The following is a 23,953-nucleotide window of genomic DNA, read 5'->3' on the forward strand; positions in this document are numbered from 1 at the left end:
CTCCTACGTAAACTAAACCAACGTCTGGAAAAGCCCCAGCCCGCCCAGTCTCTTACAACCACACGTGGGCAGGAAAGGCAGGCCCAGCGGGCCCACCTGTGGGGACACGCACGAGGGTCCAGGAGCACGGCTCACCTTCACAGCCACAGCACTGGACGAAGAAGCTGATGAGGTCCAGCAAGGCCAGCTCCCTGTCCACCTTATAGGACTGCACCCACTCCTCGACGGCCGTCTGCAGGGGCAACAGCTAGTGGTGAGCACACGTGTGTGATGGGGTGCGTGGGACCGACCAGCCAGCCATGAGGACACGTGTGTGATCATGAATATGATCCCAGTGGTGAGCGCTTGTGTGTACGTGTGTAATCAGGTGCATGTGACAGGCAGCGGTGAGCACGTGTGTGTACGTGTGTGATCGGGCGTGTGTGACGGGCAGCGGTGAGCACGTGTGTGTACATGTGTGATCAGGTGATGTGATGGGCAGTGGCGAGCACGTGTGACGGGCACACATGACCACTGAGCAGGCCGGGCAGAACAAGGCAGCAGTGGGTGCGGCCACGACTGCCAGGACACCCGGCCTCCGTGTGGCGTGAGTAGCGACAAACACCAGGAGGGCCCCCACGTCTGCCACACCCCCGCACCCGCCCCACCGCACACACCCTGCAGCGGGCGGTACCTGCACCGAGTTCTTCCCCAGGGCGACCATCTCAAAGAGGGTCACCTCTGTGGTGATGGCTACTTTCCTCTTGCGGTGCTTCCGCGGCGGCCGCCCTCGCCGGCGGGTGCCCGGCCCACTGACATCCTGGCCCCCCAAGGGTGCTCCCTGCGCCTAAAACCAAAGGAGGCCATGACGGGGCTGGACCCTGCATGGGAAGCTCTGCGTCCCGGGGAGGGCGAGGAGGGTGCACCGTGTCTCAGGACAGAGGGATGTGCTCAGGATGGGGAGGGGACACGGTGTCTGATGACTCAGGAGGGGACATGGTGTCTCAGGATGGGGAGAGGAAGTGCCCTGGTGGTCCCGTGGGGCCCTAGTGGACTGGTGGTTCGATGGGCAGGCCGTGCAGGGACAAAGGCCTCCAGGATCCGTGTGGGAGCCAGCCAGCTCCTCGCCTGATGTGGAGAAGCACGTCACAACCCACCCAGCCCGTGCATCCCTCCCAGCAGTGGTCAGTACCAGTATGGAGCTCCTCCTCCTGGCCATCACCTCAAAGAGGGTCACCACAGAGATGAACTGGCCAGCCTGATTCCTGAGCCTCCTGCATGGGCGCCGCCCTCGCCGTCGGGGTCCACTTCCACTGGCATCCCGGCCCCCCGAGGGTCCTTCCTGCACCTACAACCAGAAAGTAGGATGTGAAGCGCTGATACATGGAGGCCAGCTTAACGACAGGACCCCTACATCGCAGGACTGAGGAAGTGTGGCCAGGAAGTAGCCGCTACCACTGCCCATGACCACCAGGGGCCCCCGGGCAAGCGGGGCAGCCACTCCGAGTCACCCACTGCTGCTGCAGGACAGAGGCCTCGGCCGGAGCTTCTGATCCACCAGGACCTCAGCTGAGTGGTCATACACCCGCTTCCACCGCGCCCGTATCCCCAACCATGTCCTCGTCCCAGCATGACACACCCAGTCCACTTGCTGCAGCCACAGCCGTGAACCACCCGTGTCCAGGCGACAACAAGCCATTCTGAAGCCAATCCCGAGGGCTGTCTCTCAGGGCTATAGGGTACCCATCATCCCACTGATCAGAGCCCAGGATGGAGATGGGGAGCTCAAGCCATGACCAGCAAGGTCAGAGGAAGTCAGTCCTGTGGGACAGGTGAGCCAGTTCTCCCTGTCCTAAGGGGCAGGTGGGGGCCCAGGGGCCCAGCAGAAGCAGGGCTGAGACCACCACAGCCTCAAGGGCACAAGGAGATTAGCCCAGAACCAGGGGTCACAGGTGCACGGGGCAGAACAAGGGAGTCACAGAAGAACCCGGGGTCATGCACAAAGATGGCGGAACCTGGGAGTCATGGCGACAGTGAAACCTGGGGGTCTTGGCAGAACCTGGGGCCACACATGCAGACAGTGGGCACAGCTGCCCAGCAACAGCATGACCTTCCCTAGTGAGCTGCAGCGACTGCATGAGGACCAGCATGGACACAGTGAGAGAACCAGGGCCACAGCTCCCTCGACCCAGTGCTCCCCTGCCCACTAAAGTCTGACCCTCCAAGGGCTCGCTGACACTGAGTCCTCGAGGGCCACCCTGGGGCACAGAGGGTCTGCGGGACAAGTGCACATTTTAGCACCATACCCCTGCACCCCCACACCCCTGCACCCCCACACCCCTGCACCCCCACACCCCTGCACCCCCACACCCTTGCACCCCCACACCCCCACACAGTGGGCCTTATGACACAGTCTTCATAACTGAGAACATCCGAGGGCTCTAGGGCTTGGCCAGGTTGGCTCCCTGCCACCGATAACTGCACTGCAACACACACGTGGTCCCGCCTGTAGGAACCCCACACTGACATGTGTGCCATTAAAGGCCTTGCCTCAGGAATGTGCTCTCACGTGTCTTCAGGAAGATAAATTTGCAAGTGTGCACATACACAGAGAGACGATGAGACAACACACACGTGGTGTGATAGTAATGTGAACAATCAGGGGGAAAGGAAAAGACTCACTTTGTGTACTGTTTCTGCAACTCTTTTGCAAGTCTGTAATGATTTCAAATAAGAAAGTCTAAAGTTTGGCTTTTGGTACCAGTTATCTGAAGGACGTAGCATGAACTGGTTTACCGTTCACTCCACCCTGAAATATTTACACTGCTCCCTCTTTCCTATCCTACACAACACTAAAGATAATGCCTTTTATCATTTTAAATTTTAACCCAATTCTCAGATGCTAATGAGACAAGTAGAGTGTGGCCAGCTGCACGACATGAGGCAGTAATAAGCACTACAGGCAAGAGTCTCCTTCCCTACCCAGGACAGGATGTTTGTCCTATACCTGCATTTACACTGGGCCAAGGACAGGGCAAGGCTACTTCTATTCCACAATGTATTGGAAGTCCTACTCCGTGGAGCAAAGAGGAGAAGGAAATGAAAGTCATCAGATTAGGAAAAAAGAAGGCATAAAACTAGCTCTGTTTGAGAATCACATGATTGGCTATGCAGAAAATCCCAAAGGACGTATCAAACTATCTCCTCAAACTCAAAAGTGATTTTAGCAAGGCCACAAAATACAAGGTCAGTATAACAAAATCAATCATATTTCTATAAACAAGCAATGAAAGACCAGACATGGAAATTAAAAAACAAACAAACAAACAAACAGTACCTATTACAACAGCTCCTCAAAAATTAAATACTTAGATATCAACTTAACAAAATACATGTAGGGTCTGTGTACTGAAAACTACAAGACTTTGGTGAAAAAAAATGAAATAAGACCTTCAGAAACAGTGAGCTATACCATGTTCATGGAATAGAAGGTGGAAATGAAGCATGCCACAACAACAGGGGACTTCAACACCCCACTCTCGATAAGGGATAGAACAACCAGACAGAAGACAAGTGAGGACAAAAAAGACTAAACAAACCAACTAGATCTAAGACACATATACTGAACCCTCCACCCAGCAACCGCACACACCTTCCACTCAGGAGCACTTGGAACATTCCCCAAAATAGACCACAAGTTAACCCACAAAGTCTTAACAGATTTCAAAAGATAGGTAATGTACAAAGTATCTTCTCTGACCACAGTGACAGAAGGAAAACTGGAAAATTCACAAAATTGTGGAAATTAAAACACAGACTACTAAAGAATGAATGGATCTGGGGCGCCTAGGTGGCTCAGTCAGTTAAGTGTCTGCCTTTGGCTCAGGTCATGATCCCGGAGTCCTGGGATTGAGCCCCACGTCAGGCTCCCTGCTCAATGGGGAGTCTGCTTCTCCCTCTCCCTCTGTCCCTCCCCGCGCTCCTTTCTCTCTCACTCTCTCTCTCAAATAAATTAATAAAATATTAAAAAAAAAAAAAAAGAACGAGTGAACCAGAGAAGAAATCACAAGGGCAATTAGAAAATACTTAGGGACAAATGAAAACGAAAACACGACATAACTAAAACTTATGGGACACTGGGAAAGCATTGCTGATGGGAAATTTGTAGCTCTAAGTGCTGACCCTGAAAACCAAGAAAGATCCCAGATCAACAATGCAAGTTTATACCTTGAGGAATGAGAAAAAGGGCAGACTGAATCCAAAACTAGCAGATGGAAGGAACTAATAAAGAAGCAGAACTGAGACAAACACAACACATAATAGAACATAGAGAAAACCAATGAAACCAAAAGTTGGTTCTTCTGAAACATAACAGAATTAACAAAACTTTAATTTAGATGGACTACGGACAAAAGAGTGAAGACTCATATTATGAAAACTGGAAATGGGGCATTACTACAGATTCCATAGAACTAGGATTAGAAGAGAGTCCTGTGACCAACTGCACACCAACAAATGGGATGACCTATATGAAATGGACACATTTCGGGTGCCTGGGTGGCTCAGTCATTAAGCGTCTGCCTTCGGCTCAGGTCATGATCCCAGGGTCCTGGGATCAAGCCCCACATCAGGCTCCCTGCTCCGTGGGAAGCCTGCTTCTCCCTCTCCCACTCCCCTGCTTGTGTTCCCTCTCTCGCTGTGTCTCTCTCTGTCAAATAAATAAATAAAATCCTAAAAAAAAAAGAAAGAAAATCTCTCTGCTTGCTTAAAAAAAAAAAAAAGAAATGGACACATTTCTAGAAACACAAACCCTAGCAAGAGTAAGTCACACAGAAGTAAAAAAATCTGAATACGCATGTAACTAGTAGGAGATTGAATCAGTAATCGAAATCTCCTGAGAGGAGAAGCCCTGGACCTGGAGGGTTCACTGAGAAATTCTACCAAACGTTTTAAGGAGAACGAATACCAATCCTCAAACTTTTCCAAACACTGAAGAGGAAGGAACACTTCCAAACTCATTCCAGGAAGCCAGCATTACCCTGATTCCAAAGCGAGACAGAGATGGTACAAGGAAACTACAGACCAATATCCCTTATGAACACTGATGTGAAAATCCTCAACAAAATACCAGCAAACAGAACTCAGCGGCATGTTAGAGGACTATACACCATGACCAGCGGGACTTACCTCTGGAGTAGAAGATTGGTTCAACATACAAAAACTGATCAACGTAAGGCACCACATCAAGAGAATTAAGGAAAAATATCACATGATCAACTCAACTGATTCAGGAAAAGTAACTGACAAAATTCAATACCTGTTTGTGATACACACACACACAAAGCAGCAACTAAGAATAGGAGGAAATTATCTCAATATAACCAAAGCCATCTATGAAAAACCCGCAGTGAACATCATGCTCAATGATGAGGCAGAAAGGTTTTCCTCTAAGATGAGGAACAAGGCAAGGATGTACATCTGTGCCACTTCTATTTAACACAGTAGTGGAAGTTCTAGCCAGGGTAACTATGCAGAGCAATAGAGAAAGAGAGAGAAAGAAAGAAAAACACCCAAATTGGAAAGGAAAGAGTCAAATTATTTTGCAGATGATATGATTTTACATGTAGAAACCCTAACAATTCTAGACACACACAAACACACACACAGACACACACACACACACACACACACACACACTGTGGGAACTAATACATGAATTCAGTAAAGTCACAGGATACAAAGTCAACACACAAAAATCAGCTGCATTTCTACACACCAATAATGAACAATCTAAAAAGTAAATTACAAAAACAATTCCACTGACAGCAGCATCAAATAGAATAAAATACATAGGAATTTACTTAACCAAGATGGTGAAAGATGCAGATGATGAAAAGTATTAAACATTGCTAGAAGAAATTAAAGAAGATATAGATAAATGGAAAAGCATCCCATGTTCATGGACTGGAAGACTTCAGAGTATTAAAATGTGAACACAACCCAACATGATCTACAGACTCAGCAAAATCCAATCAACATCTCAGCATAAGTTTTTCTAGGTATTAGCAAGCTGATTCTAAAATTCATATAGAAAGAAAATGAACAAAGACAGTCAAAAGAATTTTCAAAAACAACAAAGTTGGAGAATTCACACTATCTAGTTCCAAACCTTACTATAAAGCTATTGTAATCAAGACTGTGTGGTACTGGCAAAAGGACAGTCCCATAGAGCAGTGGAACAGGACAGAGTCCAGAAGTAGAACCACCTAAATATGCTCAACTGGCTTTTTATAAAATTGCAAAAGAAACTCGATGGATAACGGATAATCTGCTTACAAATGGTACTAAACAACTGGACATCCACATTCAAAACAATGAACTCTGACCCACATCTTTCAACTTCTACAAAAATTAGCTCAAATGGGTCATGGACCTAAAAGTAAGATGTAAAACCAGAACACTTTTACAAGAAAAAAATGGAAGAAAAATTTTGTGATCTAGGGTTAAAATTCTTAGATCCATCACTAAAAATGTAATACACAAAAGAAATAATTGATAAATTGGACTCTACCAAAACTCAAAACTTTTGCTCTTGTGAAAGACACTATTAATAGAACGAATGGGCATCTGGGTGGCTCAGGTGGTTAAGGCGCTGCCTTCGGCTCAGGTCATGATCCCAGGGTCTTGGGATCAAGCCCCGCATTGGGCTCCCCGATCAGCGGGGAGTCTGCTTCTCCCTCTGCCTCTGTCGCTCCCTCTGCTTGTGCTCTCTCTCTCTCTCTCTGTCTGTTTCAAATAAATAAATGAAATCTTAAAAAACAACAACAACAACAAGCAGAATGAAAAGACAAGCCAGTGTCTGGTAGAAAACACTTGGAAAGTACATAATCTAATAAAGGACCTTTACCAATATTTTATAAAGAACTCTTGAAACTCAGCAAGAAAACAGGTCAATAAAAATGATGCGCAAAAGATTCCAACAGAGTCCTCACCAGAAAATATACACAGATGGGACGGTAAGCACATGGAGAGATGCTCAGGTCATTAGGCACTAGGCAGATGCAGAATGAAACCACCACCACTGGGACGGCTAAGATCCAACATGCTGACAGGTGCTGGGGGTGGGGGGCGGGGGGTGGCAGGAACTCTCCTACCTGCCAACAGGAATGTGAAACGGTCCAACCACTTGGGGAAGCAGCTTGGCGGTCTCGTAAACTGTTAAATGTACATGTACCAGCCACTGCGTCTACCTGAGAGAAACAAAGGCATATTTCCACACGAAGCCTTGTGTGCGAATGTTCCTGGCAGCTTTGTCAGTAATGACCAAACCTACAAACAATCCAAATGTCCTGTGCACAGTAAACAGACCAATTGGGCGGTCGACCCACAGACGGGACAGCCACTGCATAATATAAGAAGGAACCATGGAGACATTCCAATGCGGGTGAACGCGCAAATACTTAATTACGCTGAGTGAAAGAAGCCCGACCAAAAATGCAGATAAGCAGAAAGAAGCCACAGTGCGCGAGTCCACGTATACAAAACTCTAGGAAATGCACAATGTCACGTTCAGTGACAGGGCAGATCGGACCGGGTGGGGGGCCGTGGGGGCGCACAATGAGGGAGGCAGAATTACCAAGGCCTAGGAGATTTGGGGGATGGCAGCCATGGCCATCACCCTGACGGTGGTGACGGTCTCACGGTGTACACGTATGTTAAACTGCACACTTGAAACGTGTTTATTCCACATGAAGCGTTTAGAGAATGAGCTTGACTCCCTGTCACAGGTACGAATAAAACTGAAAACAGGACACATCATGTCCCTGGCAGAGGGGGACGCAGTAGGATCAAGGGACGAGGGGGCTGAGAGTAGCCAGAGAAGCAAGACCTGTGCCTGTGAGCAGCAAACAGGGCCACTAGGGGGCTCGTCCCGGGGACACAGCTCTGGTGGGAGCTACGCGCCCCCGCCCCGCATTGAGCCAGGTACTCGCCACCCCTAAGGCCACACGACTGCAGAGCCCAAGGGGCTGCAGCCCCACCCACATGCCCACCCGTGGGCTACAGAACGGACTCTGGAGGTTCTCGTGCGTTTTGCGGCCACGAGGAGTAACCCTCCGCACGGCGTGCACGTGCAACCCCCCAAATTAGAGTCAGGCTGCCTTGTATTATCTTCATTCTGAAATCAGGAGCGACGAGAGAACAGTCCTCTCACCACGTGGCCCTCACACCCCCACGTACTCGGAACCAGTCCAGGTAGAGGAAGGGATTCTTGTTAAACTAAACTATGAAGCAAGCAGTGGATCACATCCTGTGAACACACTGGAACACATCCAGCACACACTAATGCACACTCACGCAAAGGACACCCAGGATACATTTCAAGCTTCGATTTTTTTTTTCCCTTTTTGTTTTTGTTTCTGGTTGTTTTACTAGACTCCACGCCAAACGTGGGGCTGGAACTTGCGACCCTGAGATCAAGAGGCACGTGCTCTACTGACTGAGCCGGCCAGGTACCCCTGAAGTTTAAAGGGTTATAAGACAACAGATATAGGACAAACCCATTTTTTTATTAAATTTTGGGATCTGTATCTACACACGCACGCATGTGTATATGTGCAAGCACGTATGTACACGTATGTATGTATGCATGCATGTATGTATGCAGAGGGCAGGAGGGGCGTCTGGCTGGCCCAGTTGGTACAGCACGCCACCCTTGATCTCAGGGTTGTGAGTTCAAGCCGCACATTGGGTTTAGACACTACCCAAGCGGGGGAAAAAAACTGGACGGATATACAGCAAAGTCTCTACAGTCAGAGGATCAGTGACTTCTATTTCCTTCCGTGTTCTTGTCTCCACGTTCTCATCCACACGAACACGGCACAGGGAAACATGCACGTTAGGTCCACGTAACAAGCGTGCATAAAGCTGGCTGCGAGCTCCGTAGGCACGAGGACTTACCGACACACCGTCCTGGCCACTGCCGTCACAGACCGACACGGCTTTCACCCCCTCTCGGCCAGACCTTCCACTATGACACAAGAAAAGTCAGATTGCGGCATGAAGCCTGGAATCTGCAAGCCACCCCCGACTCACTCCTCTCTCTCAAAGGTACACACGCTTCCAAACACGGGGGACGTTAAGTACATCGTCTTCCACTCGACGTGGTTAAACAGGTGTTGCAGAGGGAAGGAAGCAAGAAAACCCAGACAATGCCCAGGAATTGGGAGGGGCTCGGCTTACAGAAGGCATGATCTGCAGGTGGTCTATTTCTGCGAAGGCAGAGGGGTAAATCATACACCCGGGCTCTCCTTGATCCTAACGCATTGTGCTTGGTTTGGGGTCTCTCACCTCAGGATGCCTCTGACCATGCCATCCACGACGCATCTTACAAACCACGGACATTTGACAATCAAGACAATGGAATACTTTGAAAACTGAGCCCAAACACGAGTGCTTCCTCCACGCTCCTGTTCCGTGCACAGCGCATCTACCCCAGGGCACCTGTCTTCACCTCTCTTCCCCGTCCTTCCCACAGCCCCAGCACCATTTCTGCGCTGTGTAATAAACAGGAGACGCTGGGGGACTGTCTCCACACAGCTCTGCATCTGCACGAAGGTAAGTGGGTAGATTCCCAACTTACTCGGGAGGAAACCGTCTACCTTCCCTCAGCAGCCATAAGACACACCGTCAATAGTAAAGCCGTAAAAAATATGCATTACCTCATTATCCAGCGTTAATCCTCGCTGCTTCCCTCCCCCACCCGCCCCTAGAAACCGCTGGGAAGGCAGGCTCTGGCGCGGCGCAGGGGATCCAGCCAGGACAGCAAGCGGAGGAGAGCAGGGAGAGGTGTGTGTGTGTGCCGCGGAGAGCCCAGCGCCCAACAGACACAGCCCTGGAAACGTGAGCTCCGCAGTTCTTCTCCCCCAAGTAGGACTGCACTCCTCTGGAGGAGGTAGGGCTTGCATGAGGGGACCTGCCCACATCTTACGCCAGGTGGCGTAACAGGACCGCGGCGTGCGGCTGTGTGATCTCCAGCCGGCCTCCCGCTGCACACAGGCGCCACCCCAGCATCTCAGACCCAGGCCCTCCAAACACACCCTCACGGGGACAGAAGACCCAGGGTATTTCCATGGACGCACTCATCCACGTTCCCTGTGCCTGGCGGTCTCGAGCCGTGTGACGGAGCGGAGGGCCGGGGGACCAGCCACAGAACAACAGACGCCGCCCAGAACGCACACACTCGGGCATTCCTTATGGCAACTTTTAATCCTGCCTCTCCTTCCCTCTGCCAGGAAATGGCATCCGGGAACCATGGCCTGTCCAGGGCTTCACAGGTGACACGGGGGCCACATTCTGACTGTGCCCATTTTCTTTAAGACAAACGATCTACATCTCCATTTAATTCTGCTCAAGTGGCTCACATTTGTCCGGGCTGTGCATAGGACAGATCCTGCTCAAAACACCATCTCCAACACTGCTTTTAATCCCCACACCCATCCCTACAGAGCCACTGAGCTGCTTTCCTGGGCCACGTCCCCCTGTACTACTCTGCCATCTCCCTCTGCATATGTCAGAACGAGGAGCCGTCCCATCATCACAGGGAACGTGGATGCTGTTTGGGATTTTTCCTGGAGAACAGAACTGATCACAGTCTGAACAGGAGGGGCGCTCCTTTGGAACCAGCCCACCCTCACTCTCTGCTGGACCCGGTGGAATGCGCAGTCGTGCTCCACACCACCTTCACCATCCAGGTTCTGATCGCCAAGGAGGTCCTGGGACCCCCCCCCCCCCGCCCCCAGGGCCACACTCAGGCTACCAGCACAGACTTCAGAATCCGCCCAGGCCAGATCCAGACCCCCGGGCAGCACCGGGGATGCCCCAAGTCAGCATCCCGTGCCCAAGGCAGACTGGGGAACCCATGCGGCTAAACCCTAACCCTGAAGCACTGATGGACTCAGACCTGCCAGGCAAACTTTCAGACTCCTAAGGACTGGCTAGGACCCCCAAGGCGGGGTTCCAGACCCCCAGGGATGGGACAGGACTCCCTCAGCAGGGTACAGAAGCCCTGGTGCTCCACTTGTCCCCCTCCCCCACAACCCAGAGTCTGGAGCCACACTCCAGGCTAGCAGCGCACACTTTCAAAGCCCTGGGACCGGACCAGAATCTCCAAGGCAGAGTTTGGGACACCCACGGCTGGTTCTAACCCCAGGGCCTGAACCCCTGGTGCCTGCAAGCCCCGTGCCACATCTGGACTACTGACACAGACTTCACGGCCCCCAGGCTAAATTCAGAATCTCCAAGCAGTGTTCTGGAGCCCCCACTCCCCGGCCGGGCTCCAGATCCTACAGCAGAGTTCAGGACCCCCACGAACAGCTCAGATGCCCCCAAGGAAGCGTCTGGGATCCCCAGGACCGCACTCACACCCCCAAAGCAGTATATGGGATCCCCGGGGGCATTTGGACCTGCAAGGCCGAGTTCGGGATCCCTGGGATGGGCTCGGACTCCCAAGTTAGGATGTGGGACCCCCGAGGCAGCACTCGGACCCCCACGGCAGGATGTGCGACCCCCGGGGCAGCACTCGGACCCCCACGGCAGGGTTCGGGACGCCTGAGGCAGCATTCGGATGCCCGCGGCAGCACTCGGACCCCCACGGCAGGATGTGCGACCCCCGGGGCAGCCCTCGGACCCTCAAGGCTGCGTTCGGGACCCCCGGGGAGGGGAATGGACTCCCAGGACCAGACCCCCGTCCCGCGCGGAGGCCGGAGAGGGACGCGCGTGGGGAAGCGCCCGGTCCCGCTGGCCGAACTACCTGGCGCGGGCTTCCGCCGAGACCAGGCCCCGCCGAAGGGAAGCTCGTCCCGGGCGGTGGCGTCCCAAGCCCCGCCCGCCCGCGACCGCGCGCGCCAATCAGCGGGCGGCGGGCACGTGACGCCCGGCGGCCAATGGGGAGCCCGCGCGGGAGCACGCCCCCGAAGCCCCGCCCCATTGCGTGCGGGCGAACGCGGGATGTGGGCCCTGCGGGCCGCCGTCAGGCCGGGGGCCTGGCTCTCTCGCGTGGTTCGCGGCCGCGGGGCTCTGAGAGCTGCGCCGCCGCTGCCGGCCTGCCCCCACCGCGCGCTCGGCGGCTCTGGCCCCGGGGACCTCAAGGGGCGAGGAGGTGGAGGACGGCGCCCACGGGCTGATGGCCCGAGAAGCCGAGCGGGAGAGGAGGAGGAGGAGCCAGAAGATGCGGAGGAGGAAGAGGAGGAGGAGGAACTTTTGAGGAGGGACCCTTTGCTGCCACTGGGGACCCAGCGCGTGTGCCTGATCCACCCCGAGGTCAAGCGGGGACCGGGGAAGCCGCAGCTGACCCGAGGTGATCCGGAGCGGCGCCGCGGGCGGGGCCGGGGACAGTGAGTGGCGGGGCTCCCGGGGGCGGAGACTCGGAAGGGCGTGGTTTCGAGTGCAGGCGCTCAGAGGCGGGGTTTCGAGTGCAGGCGCTCAGGGCAGGGACTCAGAGGGGCGGAGTTGTTGGGGGACGGAGACTCGGAGGGGCGTGGCCTCGAGTGCTGGCGCTCAGACGCGGGGTTGTCGGGGGCGGGGACTAGGAGGCCCGGGACTCCGAGGGCTGGAGTTCAGAGTGGAACTCTGGGACGGGGCTTCGAGCCCTGGTGCTCACGGCGAGGACTCAGGAGGGCTTGTCGCGGGTGGAGGCTCAGAGGGGCGAGGCTGCCGGGGGCGGGGCTGCCCGGGGCGGGGCCGGAGACTCGGGGGCGGGGCTGCCCGGGGCGGGGTTTCGGGGACTCAGAGGCGGGACTATCGGGGGTGGAGACTCGGAGGGGGGCGGTTTCGGGGACTCAGAGGCGGGACTACCGGGGCGGAGACTCGGGGGCGGGGTGCCGGGGGCGGGGCCGGAGACTCGGAGGCGGGGCTGCCCGGGGCGGGGTTTCGGGGACTCAGAGGCGGGACAACAGCGGCGGAGACTCGGGGGCGGGGCTGCCGGGGGCGGGGCCGGAGACTCGGAGGCGGGGCTGCCCGGGGCGGGGTTTCGGGGACAGGGGCTCAGGGCGAGGGCTCAGAGGGGCGGGGCGCCGAGGGCCCCAATGAAACCCCACCCCTCCAATCCCCCAAACCTGCCCTGGGCCGCTGGAAGCAGCCCCACCCCCCTGTGTCTTGCCTTTTCCGGAATGTCTTAGTGAGAATCGTGCACTCTGCGGCCTTTGCCGACTGGCTCCTTTCACCCAGTAACGTGCATCTAAGGTTCCGGCGTGCCCTTGTGTGGCTTGACAGCTCACTTGTGTCAGGGCCGACGATAACCTGTTGTCTGGGCGCCTGGTGGCTCAGTCGGTGAAGTGTCTGCCTTGGGCTCAGGTCGTGATCCCGGGACCCGGGTCGCGCTCCCTGCTCAGTAGGGAGGGAGCCTGCTTCTCCCTCTGCTCCTGTTCGTGCTCACGCTCACTCGCTCTCTGTTTGTCTCTGTCAAATGGATAGATAGATATCAGCAGACTGCTTCCCGAGGGGCTGCACCGTTTTGCATTGCCATCAGCAACCACGAACAAACCTTGTTTGTTGCTCCGTATCCTCGCCAGCATTAGGTGCTGTCCACATGGCGCATTTGGGGCCAGTCTCATGGTGCCTACCGGGCTCTGTTGAAATCTGCACGTATTTCCCCGAGGAGCGATGGCGCGGAGCATCCCTTCCTAGTGTTTGCAGTCCCCGTGTGTTCTGTGAGATGTGTGTTGGCTCTCCAGACCATTGTGTCATCAAGTTCTTTCCTTATCGCTGAGCCTCAAGCGTTCTGCGCACTTTGTGGATAACAGTCCTTTCTCAGATGTTTTACAAAGGCTTCACTCCAAGTCCGTGGCCTGGCTCTCCACTCTCTCGACAACATCGTTCCCACGGCAGACGTTTGTGATTGTCACTCTCGCCCTGTCTTCACGCTGACAGGCCCGTGCCTCGACCTTGCCCGGCCCACTCAGAAGCCCATCAGAGGAATTTTTCACTTCCATTAGAGTGTTCCTGACCGCTAGCGTTTGTGTTCCGTTCTTTCTTAGGGTTCCCATCTGTCTGCTTACACTGCCCATCTGTCCTTGCGTGCTTTCGACTTTATCCGTCAGAGCCCATACCATGTGAATCGTAGTCGTTTGCGTTTTTTTAAAGATTTATTTATTTGAGAGAGAGAGAGCACGTGCACAAGCGGGGGGAGGGGCAGAGGAAGAAGGAGAAGCAGACTTCCCGCTGAGCAGGGAGCCCGACATGGGATTCAATCCTAGGACCCTGGGACCATGACATGAGCCTAAGGCGGACGCTTCACCGACTGAGCCACCCAGGGGTCCTATAGTCATATTCAACTCCTGGTCTGACAAATCCAGTGTCCCCTCTGTGTTGGTCTCGGGTTCTGATGCTGCTCTGGGTCCTGTAATTTCTGCCTAACGGCTGGGCATAAGGCACCGGGCAATAGATGCTGCCATCCAGGGGCCCTTGATGCTGTGGTGGTGAGGTGGGCAGGGGGACGCGTTCCATAGTCCCAGTCATGAGTGAGCCCGTGTCTCTGAACTGTGGACTCCACAGTGTTTCTCAGTGTTCACTCCCACCAAGTGGGTACCCAGCCCTAGGGGTGGGGGGTTCCACATGGCATTTTGACCACACCCCCAGCTCGTGGGGAAGGCTCACGACCCCAGCAGGGTGTTGTGGGAAGCCTCACGGTGATCCACGATGGAGCTGGGGGATGTGGCCCCCCCCATGGAGGTCAGGAACGACAGCGTCTGTGGGGTTTGCTGATGGCCTACACGTGACGTTGAAGGAGGGAAGTCGAGGGGTGGCCCCGTGCACCTGACCTGAGCGACCGCAAGGGTGGAGGTGAGGAGGACCCGCGAGGCCCATCAGGAGTCAAAGTGAGGACACTGTGCCTCCTCTCAGCCCAGAGGATGGGGCACCCCGTCTCCCACCAAGCAGAGCTTGGGGCCTCTCCCCGTGGCTTCGGATCCCTACGAGCCTTGTCGTTAGCATCCCCTCCTAGCCTCAGTTTCCTCCCTGTGCCTGAGCTCTGCAGACTATTCAGGCACCTAAGGTTTGCCACTGCTCAGCAAGGCTGGCCTAAAGACCGCAGCACCTGGTCGCTGGAGTGGGGATAATGCAGCAGGGGGTGCTCTGTGCAGATGTGACGGCTCCTCTGTGACATCGTGCCGCAGCGGTGGGGGGCAGCCTCGTGGGGCACTCGGGACAGCGCAGTGTCTCAGAGTGGCCCCCATGGTCTGTCATGACCCAGCAGACAGCACATCTTGCGTGGCAGCCCCTGAGGGCCCAGGGAACATGCCGCATTCCCTGCAGGGTGGGCCGTGAGCCACTGTGGGCAAGGAGTGGGTATCCCCAGAGCCCGGTGCCAATGCAGCACAAGAAAGATCGCAGCCACCCTGGACAGACAGGATGACGCGTGGGGCCTACATGCCGGCCCTGTGCAGGAGGGGGCCTGGGGAAGGGTCCAGGAGCATCCCAGACGGTGGGCGGAGTCCCAGAGAGGGTCTGGTCACAGGAGCTGAGGGCGTGGGGGGCTGGGGCCTTGAGCAGGGGCTGCGCATCATACACTGTCCTGGCAGCGTTCCAGACCAGACCTCCCGTTGGCTGCCAAGCCCCCAGTTCCCATGTAAGGAGGGCCCGTCGTCGCGTCCCCCTGGCCTTGTCCTCCCCTTCTCGCAGTCTATGCCCTGGAACAGCAGAGCTGTGTCCCTGGGTGCTGTCTCACGACCTCTGCACACACTGTAGGAAGCCATCCCAGCCAAGGGACACGGGCCAGGGCTGGATGGGGCCCGGGGCTGAGCCCACGGGGACACGTCCCTCACCCTGGCCCTGTGTCTCCCCAAAGCTGAGTGGCAGGTGGCGGAGGCAGAAGCACTGGTCCACACACTGGATGGCTGGTCGGTGGCGGACAGGATGGTGGTACCCACCAAAACACCAGATGGGAAGCTCATCTTCGGCAGAGGGACCTTAGAGCACCTGGCAGGTGGGTCCCCGTGCCCCTCCCTTCCTCCTGAGAGAAACAGAGCAAGAGTCGGGCTCTCCATCTGGGCTGGGTAGAGGCGGCCTCATGGGAACTTGGATCAGACATTGACAGGCCCACCGTGCGCCTCTGACAACTTGCACTGTGCCCCGTGGTGCCATCGGCAGTTAGGAGTAGGGTGGAAACCGTCCCCGAGGCCCCCAGTCCAGCTCCCTTTCCAGACAGCGCGTTGGGTGTGAACCCAGCCTTCCACAGACCCCCCAAGGGTCTCCAGCCCCAACTGACATCAGCTCACCATAGAGATCAGCAAGCTGAGCCCTGCAGATACGCCCAGAGGGGTGCGCGCTGCCCGTCCGTGTCAGCCCGGGTCTTAGCCCCGTTCAGTCCCTGTGGGGTTGTGCGACCGCCATGTGTCTGCAAGACCCACACCCCTGCAGGTGGACCCCAGTCCTCCCCTAGACCCCTGTCCGGCACACCCGACTTCCCTAATATGCGCACAGAGGGTTGAGGGCGTCCTGGGCACAGCCAACCAAAGCTGAGGGTCAGTCCCACGACGGACTCCACGGAGCACAGACATCTGAGGGGACCTTCTCTTCTCCCCAGAGAAGATCAGAGGGTCGCCAGAAATCACAGCGGTCTTCCTGAATGTAGAGAGGCTGGCCACGCCCACCAAGGTATTTGGGAGTCTCGATGGGCTGGGGGAGTGGGGTCAGCATCCCGCTGGGACGGGACAGCTGAGGATAGGGGATTGCGGACAGTGTCACAGCCGCCCCCTCACCCGAGGTACCACTGCAGATGCCTTCACTCACTCCCTCTCCCTCCCTTTCCAGAAGGACCTGGAAGCCACCTGGGGCGTGCAGGTGTTCGACCGATTCACGGTTGTCCTTCACATTTTCCGCTGCAATGCCCGGACCAGAGAAGCACGGCTGCAGGTGGCCCTGGCCGAGCTCCCCCTTCTCAGGTACTTGGCACACCACCAGCTGTCACAGCCGACAGCAGAGCCTCTTCTCGCAGTTGTGTGTTTGACTTCGCCATCACCCGGAGCGTAGTGAAGACGGAATGCAGGGCTGGCCACGCCCTCCTGGACAGCTTGGCTTGTCCGGTGCCATGTCCCAGCAGCATGCCTGCCAGGGCACGTCACCCCACTGTGGGACCCTCCACCCATGGTGAAGATGGCCCAGGTGGGAGGGAAGACCACCCCGCCTTGCTCTCTCCACCCAGAGTTCTCACCCTCACTTGTCTGTGTTGGCACCTGCTCTGCTGTCACTGCATGGACATGTGTGTCTGCTGAGATGCCCCCTTTCCACGGCAGATCCCACCTGAAAAGGAGCATTGCCCACCCGGATGGACGAGGAGGGGGCTCGCGCTACATCATGGGGTCAGGTAACGTGAGGTCAAGGGGTGCTAAAGGGAGGGGGTAATGTCACAGCAGCTACCCCTGGGAAGAGGACGTTGTGGAAAGATCCCAGTGGGGCAAGGGCCGCATGTGGGCCTCGTATGTGGTCACGTTCAAACAAGCTAAGGTATCTAGGTGGTCTCCTGGGGCACCCGTAACAAAAGACCACAAACCAGGGCTTTAAAGACCACTCTGGAGACTGGAGTCTGAGATCCAGGCGGGGCAGGGTTGCTGAGATCCAGGCGGGGCAGGACCGTGCTCCCTCCAGAGGCTCAAGGTCCTTGCTGCCTCATCCAGCTTCTGGGTCTCCGGGCGTCCCTGGGTTTGTGGCCGCGTCCCTCCCGTCTCTGGCTCCGTCCTCACGTGGCTTCTCCTCTGTGACTCCTTCTGTCTGTTCTACAGACGTTTGTCTTTGGATTTAGGGCTGCCCTCACCTAGGGTGATCTCATCTCAAATCCTTGACCAGTTATAGGTGCCGAGACCCTATTCCAAAATGAGGTCCTGCTCACCGGTCCTGGGGGTCAGGATGTGGATGTGTCTTTCAGTGGGCTGTGGATATCAGGCGGCTGTCCTTCTGAGGCTGCCCCTTGCTCCCGAAAAAAGGGGAGCCCACCTGACCTCAGGGGCAGAAGGCCGCGGGTGAGGCCACCTTGTGCTGGGCAGAGCCGTCTTGTAGGTGGGAAGGCGTTGAGGCAGCAGCCTTGTGGGAGAACAGGAGGGTCCCGGCGAGAGGGTGTCTGTCCACACCCCTCTCTGGGGCGCACTCTGCCCTGACATCTTTTCTGCCACACCTGCCCGCTGACTCGCTATCTTGGGTGTTTTTAGGAGAATCTTTCATGCAGGTGCAGCAGCGCCTCTTGAAGGAAAAGGAGATCAAGATTCGGAAGGCCCTGGAGAGACTGAGGAAGAAAAGGCGTGTCCTGGGGAAGCAGCGGAGGCGGCAGGACTTTCCTGTGATCTCTGTGGTGGGATACACAAACTGCGGTGAGAGCACTTCCGGGCGCGAGAAGTGGGGTCCACTGTCCCGTTCCCCCCAGTATCCCAGTGTTGGGCTAGTGTCTTTGGGGAGAGACCGCTTGCAAAAGCAACAAGACCGTGGTACTCAGAGGGCCGACAGATGACGAGAACAGGTGGAGAGCGTGGCTGCTATCCCCGGGCTGTCACGGTGCCCACGGCCGGTACCCTGTCAAGTCCCTAGTGTGGTTGTCAAGCGCTGGACGGTGGACTGGACTCCACCGGTGCTCTTCCCACTCAGAGATGGAAAACAGTCTGACGTTTTTAAGCTCGTTTACGGAAGACTGGTCCGTAGAAGAATAAAAAACAATTCAGGTTGTGTCCGGTAAGACTTCACGGTGCATTTCAAGGTTCAGCTTCGCATGTGCGGTTAGCGTGATCGTATGCAGCATGCAGACTCCTGGGTGTCCTTCCTGCTGAAGCCCTGAGCTCACGGGTACCCTCCCGTGAAGGGAAGGCACGGTAGGCTCACTTCTTCACCATCGAGATTCACTCCACAAGCATGTGCCACCGTAAGGTGCAGTCCCCCTGTGTCTGCTCCGAAAACCAACGTGACGCGACCGGCTCCCTGTCCTCGAGGCGCTGGCGGTCCGTGTCCAAAGGAGGGAGGGAACGTCCCACAAAACCTGGAACGGAAAGCTGGGGGTACACCTAGGTGTTAGAGAATCCGGTCTGTGTACATACAGCCCACAGCTGGTGGGAAATACAGAATACCGCGTGGCGTGTCCGGCGGTGAGGACGGGGGCTTTGTCCTTGGCTGACGGGGATTACACCTGGGTCTAGCGGGATCCCCGCGGCTCAGCCAGCACGGACGAGAACAGGAGGAATCCGTGTCCTGGCACCTGTCATCCAGCGGTGCCAGGTCACCCCCGGCGGGATAATCCCCTCCAGATTCACCTTCGGAGCAGGCCGAAGCAGGGGCCGCTGGTAATCCACATGGACTAGCCCAGGACTGGGTGACTACCCCACTGAACACGGGGCTTGGGTGCAGACGCAGGTCCTTTTTGTCAGGAAGGCTGTGGAGGGGACATCCTCTGGGGGCATCACAAACACACAGCTCCTGACTGCCTACACCTTCACACTGCCATCAACACCATCACCCCGTCTACACAGACGCCCCGCCCCCCTCACACAGCACATGCACCCCACTCCACCATCACCCCGTCTACACAGACCCACACCCCTCACAGCACACGCACCCCACTCCACCATCACCCCGTCTACACAGACGCCCAAACCCCTCACACAGCACACGCACCCCCACTCCACCATTACCCCGTCTACACAGACCCACACCCCTCACAGCACATGCACCCCACTCCACCATCACCCCGTCTACACAGACGCCCAAACCCCTCACAGCACACGCACCCCCACTACACCATCACCCCGTCTACACAGACGCCCAAACCCCTCACACAGCACACGCACCCCCACTCCACCATCACCCCATCTACACAGACGCCAACCCCCCCCACATAGCACACGCACCCCCACTCCACCATCACCCTCGTCTACACAGATGCCCAGCCCCCACACACACACGCATCTCACTCCACCATCACGCCCATCTACGCAGATACCGAGCCCCCTCCCACACACAGCACAGAAATTCCTACTCCACCATCACCCCTGTCTACACCATCGCTTTTCTCTATATAGATCCCCATTGCATCTTGGGCAAACGAAGCACCTGCCTCGTCTACGTAAATGCCAATCCCGTGTCACTCACACGTACAAATAATGACCACCCTGTCTACACCATTACCCTCATCTGCACGGATACCCATCCCCTCCCCTCACATTCACACACATCACCACCCGGTCTACACCATCACTCTCCTGTAAGTAGGCCCTCATACCCCAGGCCCTGGCCCTCTTGACCCGCGTGCACGAGAGGCATAGCAGCATCTTCCTGTTGCCCACATAAGGCATCCTAAGGGTCCTACAGAGACCTAGGAGCTCAGAGATCCTACAAATCTTGGCCACCCCCTCTGCGAGAGGCATGTGGCTCGGACGTGGAGCCGCCCGTGGTGCAGCAGTAGACCATGGGGCACGTGTGAGGGCCCCTTTCATGCAGTGTGTCCCCTGTGACCCACCTTCCAGGAAAAACCACGCTGATTAAGGCCCTGACAGGCGATGATGCCGTCCAGCCCCGGGATCAGCTGTTTGCGACACTGGACGTCACAGCCCATGCTGGGTGGCTGCCCTCCCGCATGGCTGTCATTTACATGGACACCATCGGCTTCCTCTCCGAGCTGCCCCACAGCCTGATTGAGTCCTTCTCCGCTACCCTGGAAGACGTGGCTCATTCGGTGAGTGTGCGATGATCCCGGGGGCTGAGTTACTGAAATCACCTGAATAACCTGGGACTGGTTCCCCTCAGACACAACACAACCCTGGGGACCAGATCCCCTCGCACATGAAACAAGCTGGGGACTGGGTCCCCTCATTCATGACACAGCCCTGGGGACCAGGTCCCCTCATACCTGATACGACATGGGGACCAGGCTCTCTCACACATGACACAACATGATGGCTGCTGGATCCCCTCGCGCATGACACAACCCAGGGACCGGGTCCCCTCACAGGACACAACCCAGGGACCGGGCCCTCTCACACATGACACAGCCCGGGGACTAGGCTTCCTCACACGTGACAGAACCTTGGGGCCCGGGTCCCCTCACACCTAACGCAACATGAGGGCTGGATCCCCTCACTCATGACACAACGTGGGGGCCAGATGCCCTCATACACGACACAACCTGGGGACCGGGCCCCCTGACACATGATAAAACCCGAGGACTGGATTCCCCTCGTTCACAATGTGACCCCAGGAACCAGGTCCCCTCACACGATACAGCCCGAGGACCAGGTCCCCTCGCATATAATACAGCATGGGGGCCGGATGCCATCATAATACATGACACAGCGCTGTGGCCTGGGTTGTCTTCATACACAACACAACACAACGCAGACGCCAGGTCTCCTCATACGTGACACGGCCCTGGGGACTCACATTCCACCCCGTCAGGAAGCTGGCGCCCTAACTTACCGTGAGAGCGAGCCCTGCCTAGTGACCTCTTCTAAGACTAATTCCGGAAGGAGGTGGAGCCGCTCTGCGGGGAGACCTGTCACAGCTGACCCCTGGCCCTCAGGTCAGCCTTTGTGTGCAGCTTTGGGGTGATGTGATTGAAGGGCACATTCTCTTGGGCCTTCCGCCCAAACCCCAAACCTAGTGTCAACACAAGGAAACAACCAGAGAAACCCCAACTGAAGGGCGTCCCGCAAATGCCCACACGGTGCTCCACACGGTCCGGGTTCAGAGGGCCCAAGGAGAGGTGACAGACGAATGTAACACGTGTCGTGGAGGCTGTCCCAGGACGGAAAGGAGGAGCCGGGAGACTCTAGACCAGGAGCGTAGTCAGAAGAGCGCACCACCTCACGGTCCGCATTTCCCAAAACAAGTGTTTCTGGAATAAAATGCTTATCTTTGTCTTAATGTTAAGTGCATCTAAAACCTGGAAGCGAACATCCTGGAATGTAAAGTGGCCCCTCTGTTTGCAGGGGCAGAATTACAGGCACTTCTTGCTCTTTTTCTGTTCTGCATTTTTCCCAATTCTGCGTCAGACCCCTACCTGTAAACCACTTAAAACCAGGCAAAAACAATTCTTTAAAATTCAGAGTAACTCAGGCTCTGGAAGGTTCACAGCGAGTGTGCAGGTGTGTGTCAGTTTGAGACGTGTGAGATGCCCAAGGCCCTGGGTTAGGTATAGGGGAGTGGCCTGGCCGGGGCGAGACCCCGCGCAAGGGGCACTGGGTGAGCCACGGGCCCGCTCTGGTCTCAGGGAGCGCCCACCCCCAGGTCCCACGCACCTCCACCGGCACCGCGGACCGCACGGGACGCCGCCCCACTCCCACCCGCGCGTGCAGTGCCCATCAGAGCCCCCGTCTGGGCGGGTCCTCCCGTGGGGGGGGGTTGAGGACCAGTGTCCCGTCCCATCCTCGTCCCCACCACGTGGCTTTTCTGTTCCTCAGGATCTGATCGTCCACGTGAGAGACGTGAGCCACCCGGAGACGGAGCTGCAGAAAGCCAGCGTTCTGTCCACCCTGCATGGCCTACACCTGCCTGCCCCACTCCTGGACTCCGTGCTGGAAGTTCATAACAAGGTGGACCTGGTTCCCGGGTGAGGGGCCCCGCCCACTGCCCCATGACCTTGGAGCCTCATTTCTGGCGAGTACCGGTGATGCACCTGTGTGACAGGGGCCTCGACGTGGCTGGTAGCAGCAGGCTGCTGTCATCCAGGCGCTGGAGGCGGCTTCCCGTGGCGCGTCCTCCCGTGGCGCGTCCTCCCCTGCTCTCAGGAAGAAAAGGGGAGGTAGAGCACCCTTCCCCCCACCTGCCTGCTGTGAAGGGCTGTAACTCACAAGATTCAGCAGGCCACCAGAGCAGCATATGTTGGGGTGGTTTGTTTTGAGCCCCCTCGCCCGCACGGACCCCATATCTCACTGCACCCTCATCATGGTTTCCTCTGTGTTCCTGTCCGACGGGGCCGCATCCTCTCCTGACACACACGGAGGGGGTCACAGTGGGGGCCCGTGGGCGGGGGCCCCTGGGGGACCCTCGCTCCATCTTCCTGAGGCTGAGCAGGGTCTGCTGGCTGCCCCCACACAGGTATAGCCCGGCGGGACCACAGGCCGTCACCGTGTCCGCTCTCCTGGGGCACGGGCTCCCGGAGCTGAAAGCCCGGCTGGAAGATGCCATTCTGAGAGCCACGGGAAGACAGGTCCTCACTCTCCGGGTCCGGCTGGCGGGCACGCAGCTGAGGTGCGTGGGGCTGGCCCGGCGGGGGCCGTGGCCGTGGCCTGCTGTGGCCATGCAGGGTGTGCAGGTGCGGGAAAGGCAGCGGAACAGGCAAGGCGCCAGCACACAGAGGGGCCGCGTCGTTTCTGAGTTGCCGTGAATCTGGGTTAATTACCCCACGTGCGGGCGCCGGCCGGCTGTTGGCGTGCCAGGCGTTCCCGGGCCGTGGGCAGTGACGACAAGGTCGTGTGCGGGCTCGGGGGCGGAGCTCCCTGGGGGAAACAGTTCCTGCGAACACGTCCTTACAGAATGCTGCCCTTCCTCACGTCCTCAGCTGGCTGCATCGGGAGGCCACGGTGCAGGAGGTGGACGTGATTCCCGAGGCCGGCGTGGCCGACGTCAGGGTCGTCATCAGCAGCTCCGCCTACGGCAAGTTCAGGAAGCTCTTCCCCGAGTGAGTGGACACTGTGTGAGTTCAGCCGTCCGCTGAAGTGGCCGCCGTCCCCTCCGTGGCTGCTCTGGGTGGAAGGGCTGGTGGCTGCCTCCTGTGCCTGGAAGTCAAAGCTCAGGTTGCAGGCGGATGGACTGAGCGGTTCTGGCCCCTGGGGGATCGTGCATGTCTCGTGAGAGCTGACGTCCCTCCCGCGGGGTTTCGGCTACAAGATATTCAGAGCTCTGCTCATGTTTGTAAACCAGTCTTCCAGCTTCTTCCGTGTGTGGGCTGCCCTGCAGGAGGTCCTGCCTGTGGTGGCCGTGACGGGGCCAGTTGGGGTTTCCGCATCTG

At 56.8% G+C, this 23,953-nt stretch overlaps 2 protein-coding genes across 4 annotated transcripts in view; one reads left to right on the forward strand and one right to left on the reverse strand.

The window, feature by feature from the left end:
- Positions 1 to 11,965, reverse strand: part of LOC114218064 (cohesin subunit SA-2-like) — a 56,095-nt gene extending 44,130 nt beyond the window's left edge. Inside the window, exons 1-4 of the mRNA XM_088028588.1 lie at positions 11,789 to 11,965; positions 1,202 to 1,327; positions 674 to 826; positions 136 to 232 (exon numbers count right to left, since the gene is read on the reverse strand). Of these exons, the coding sequence (XP_087884714.1) occupies positions 136 to 232; positions 674 to 826; positions 1,202 to 1,327; positions 11,789 to 11,965 (553 nt within the window). The remainder of the gene's footprint in view (positions 1 to 135; positions 233 to 673; positions 827 to 1,201; positions 1,328 to 11,788) is intronic.
- Positions 11,966 to 11,968: 3 nt separating this feature from the next.
- GTPBP6 (GTP binding protein 6) lies at positions 11,969 to 23,840 on the forward strand. Of its 3 annotated transcripts, none has more exons than XM_028115023.2 (10): positions 11,969 to 12,334; positions 15,821 to 15,958; positions 16,559 to 16,629; positions 16,786 to 16,916; positions 17,268 to 17,338; positions 18,177 to 18,335; positions 20,472 to 20,680; positions 22,404 to 22,552; positions 23,041 to 23,193; positions 23,504 to 23,840. In XM_028115023.2, the coding sequence occupies exons 1-10, from the start codon at positions 11,986 to 11,988 to the stop codon at positions 23,625 to 23,627; spliced, it is 1,554 nt and encodes a 517-aa protein (XP_027970824.2). In that variant the 5' UTR covers positions 11,969 to 11,985; the 3' UTR covers positions 23,628 to 23,840. The 3 variants fall into 3 exon arrangements, with proteins under 3 accessions (XP_027970824.2, XP_027970825.2, XP_027970826.2); XM_028115024.2 differs by having other exon boundaries at positions 16,789 to 16,916; XM_028115025.2 differs by lacking the exon at positions 23,504 to 23,840 and having other exon boundaries at positions 22,404 to 22,599; positions 23,041 to 23,128.
- Positions 23,841 to 23,953: the final 113 nt, after the last annotated feature.

This window comes from Eumetopias jubatus, unplaced genomic scaffold (genome assembly GCF_037043125.1).
Source record: "Eumetopias jubatus isolate StellerSeaLion01/CBP00866 unplaced genomic scaffold, mEumJub1_p1.0 scaffold_11, whole genome shotgun sequence".
In the NCBI taxonomy this organism is placed as follows: Eukaryota; Metazoa; Chordata; class Mammalia; order Carnivora; family Otariidae; genus Eumetopias; species Eumetopias jubatus.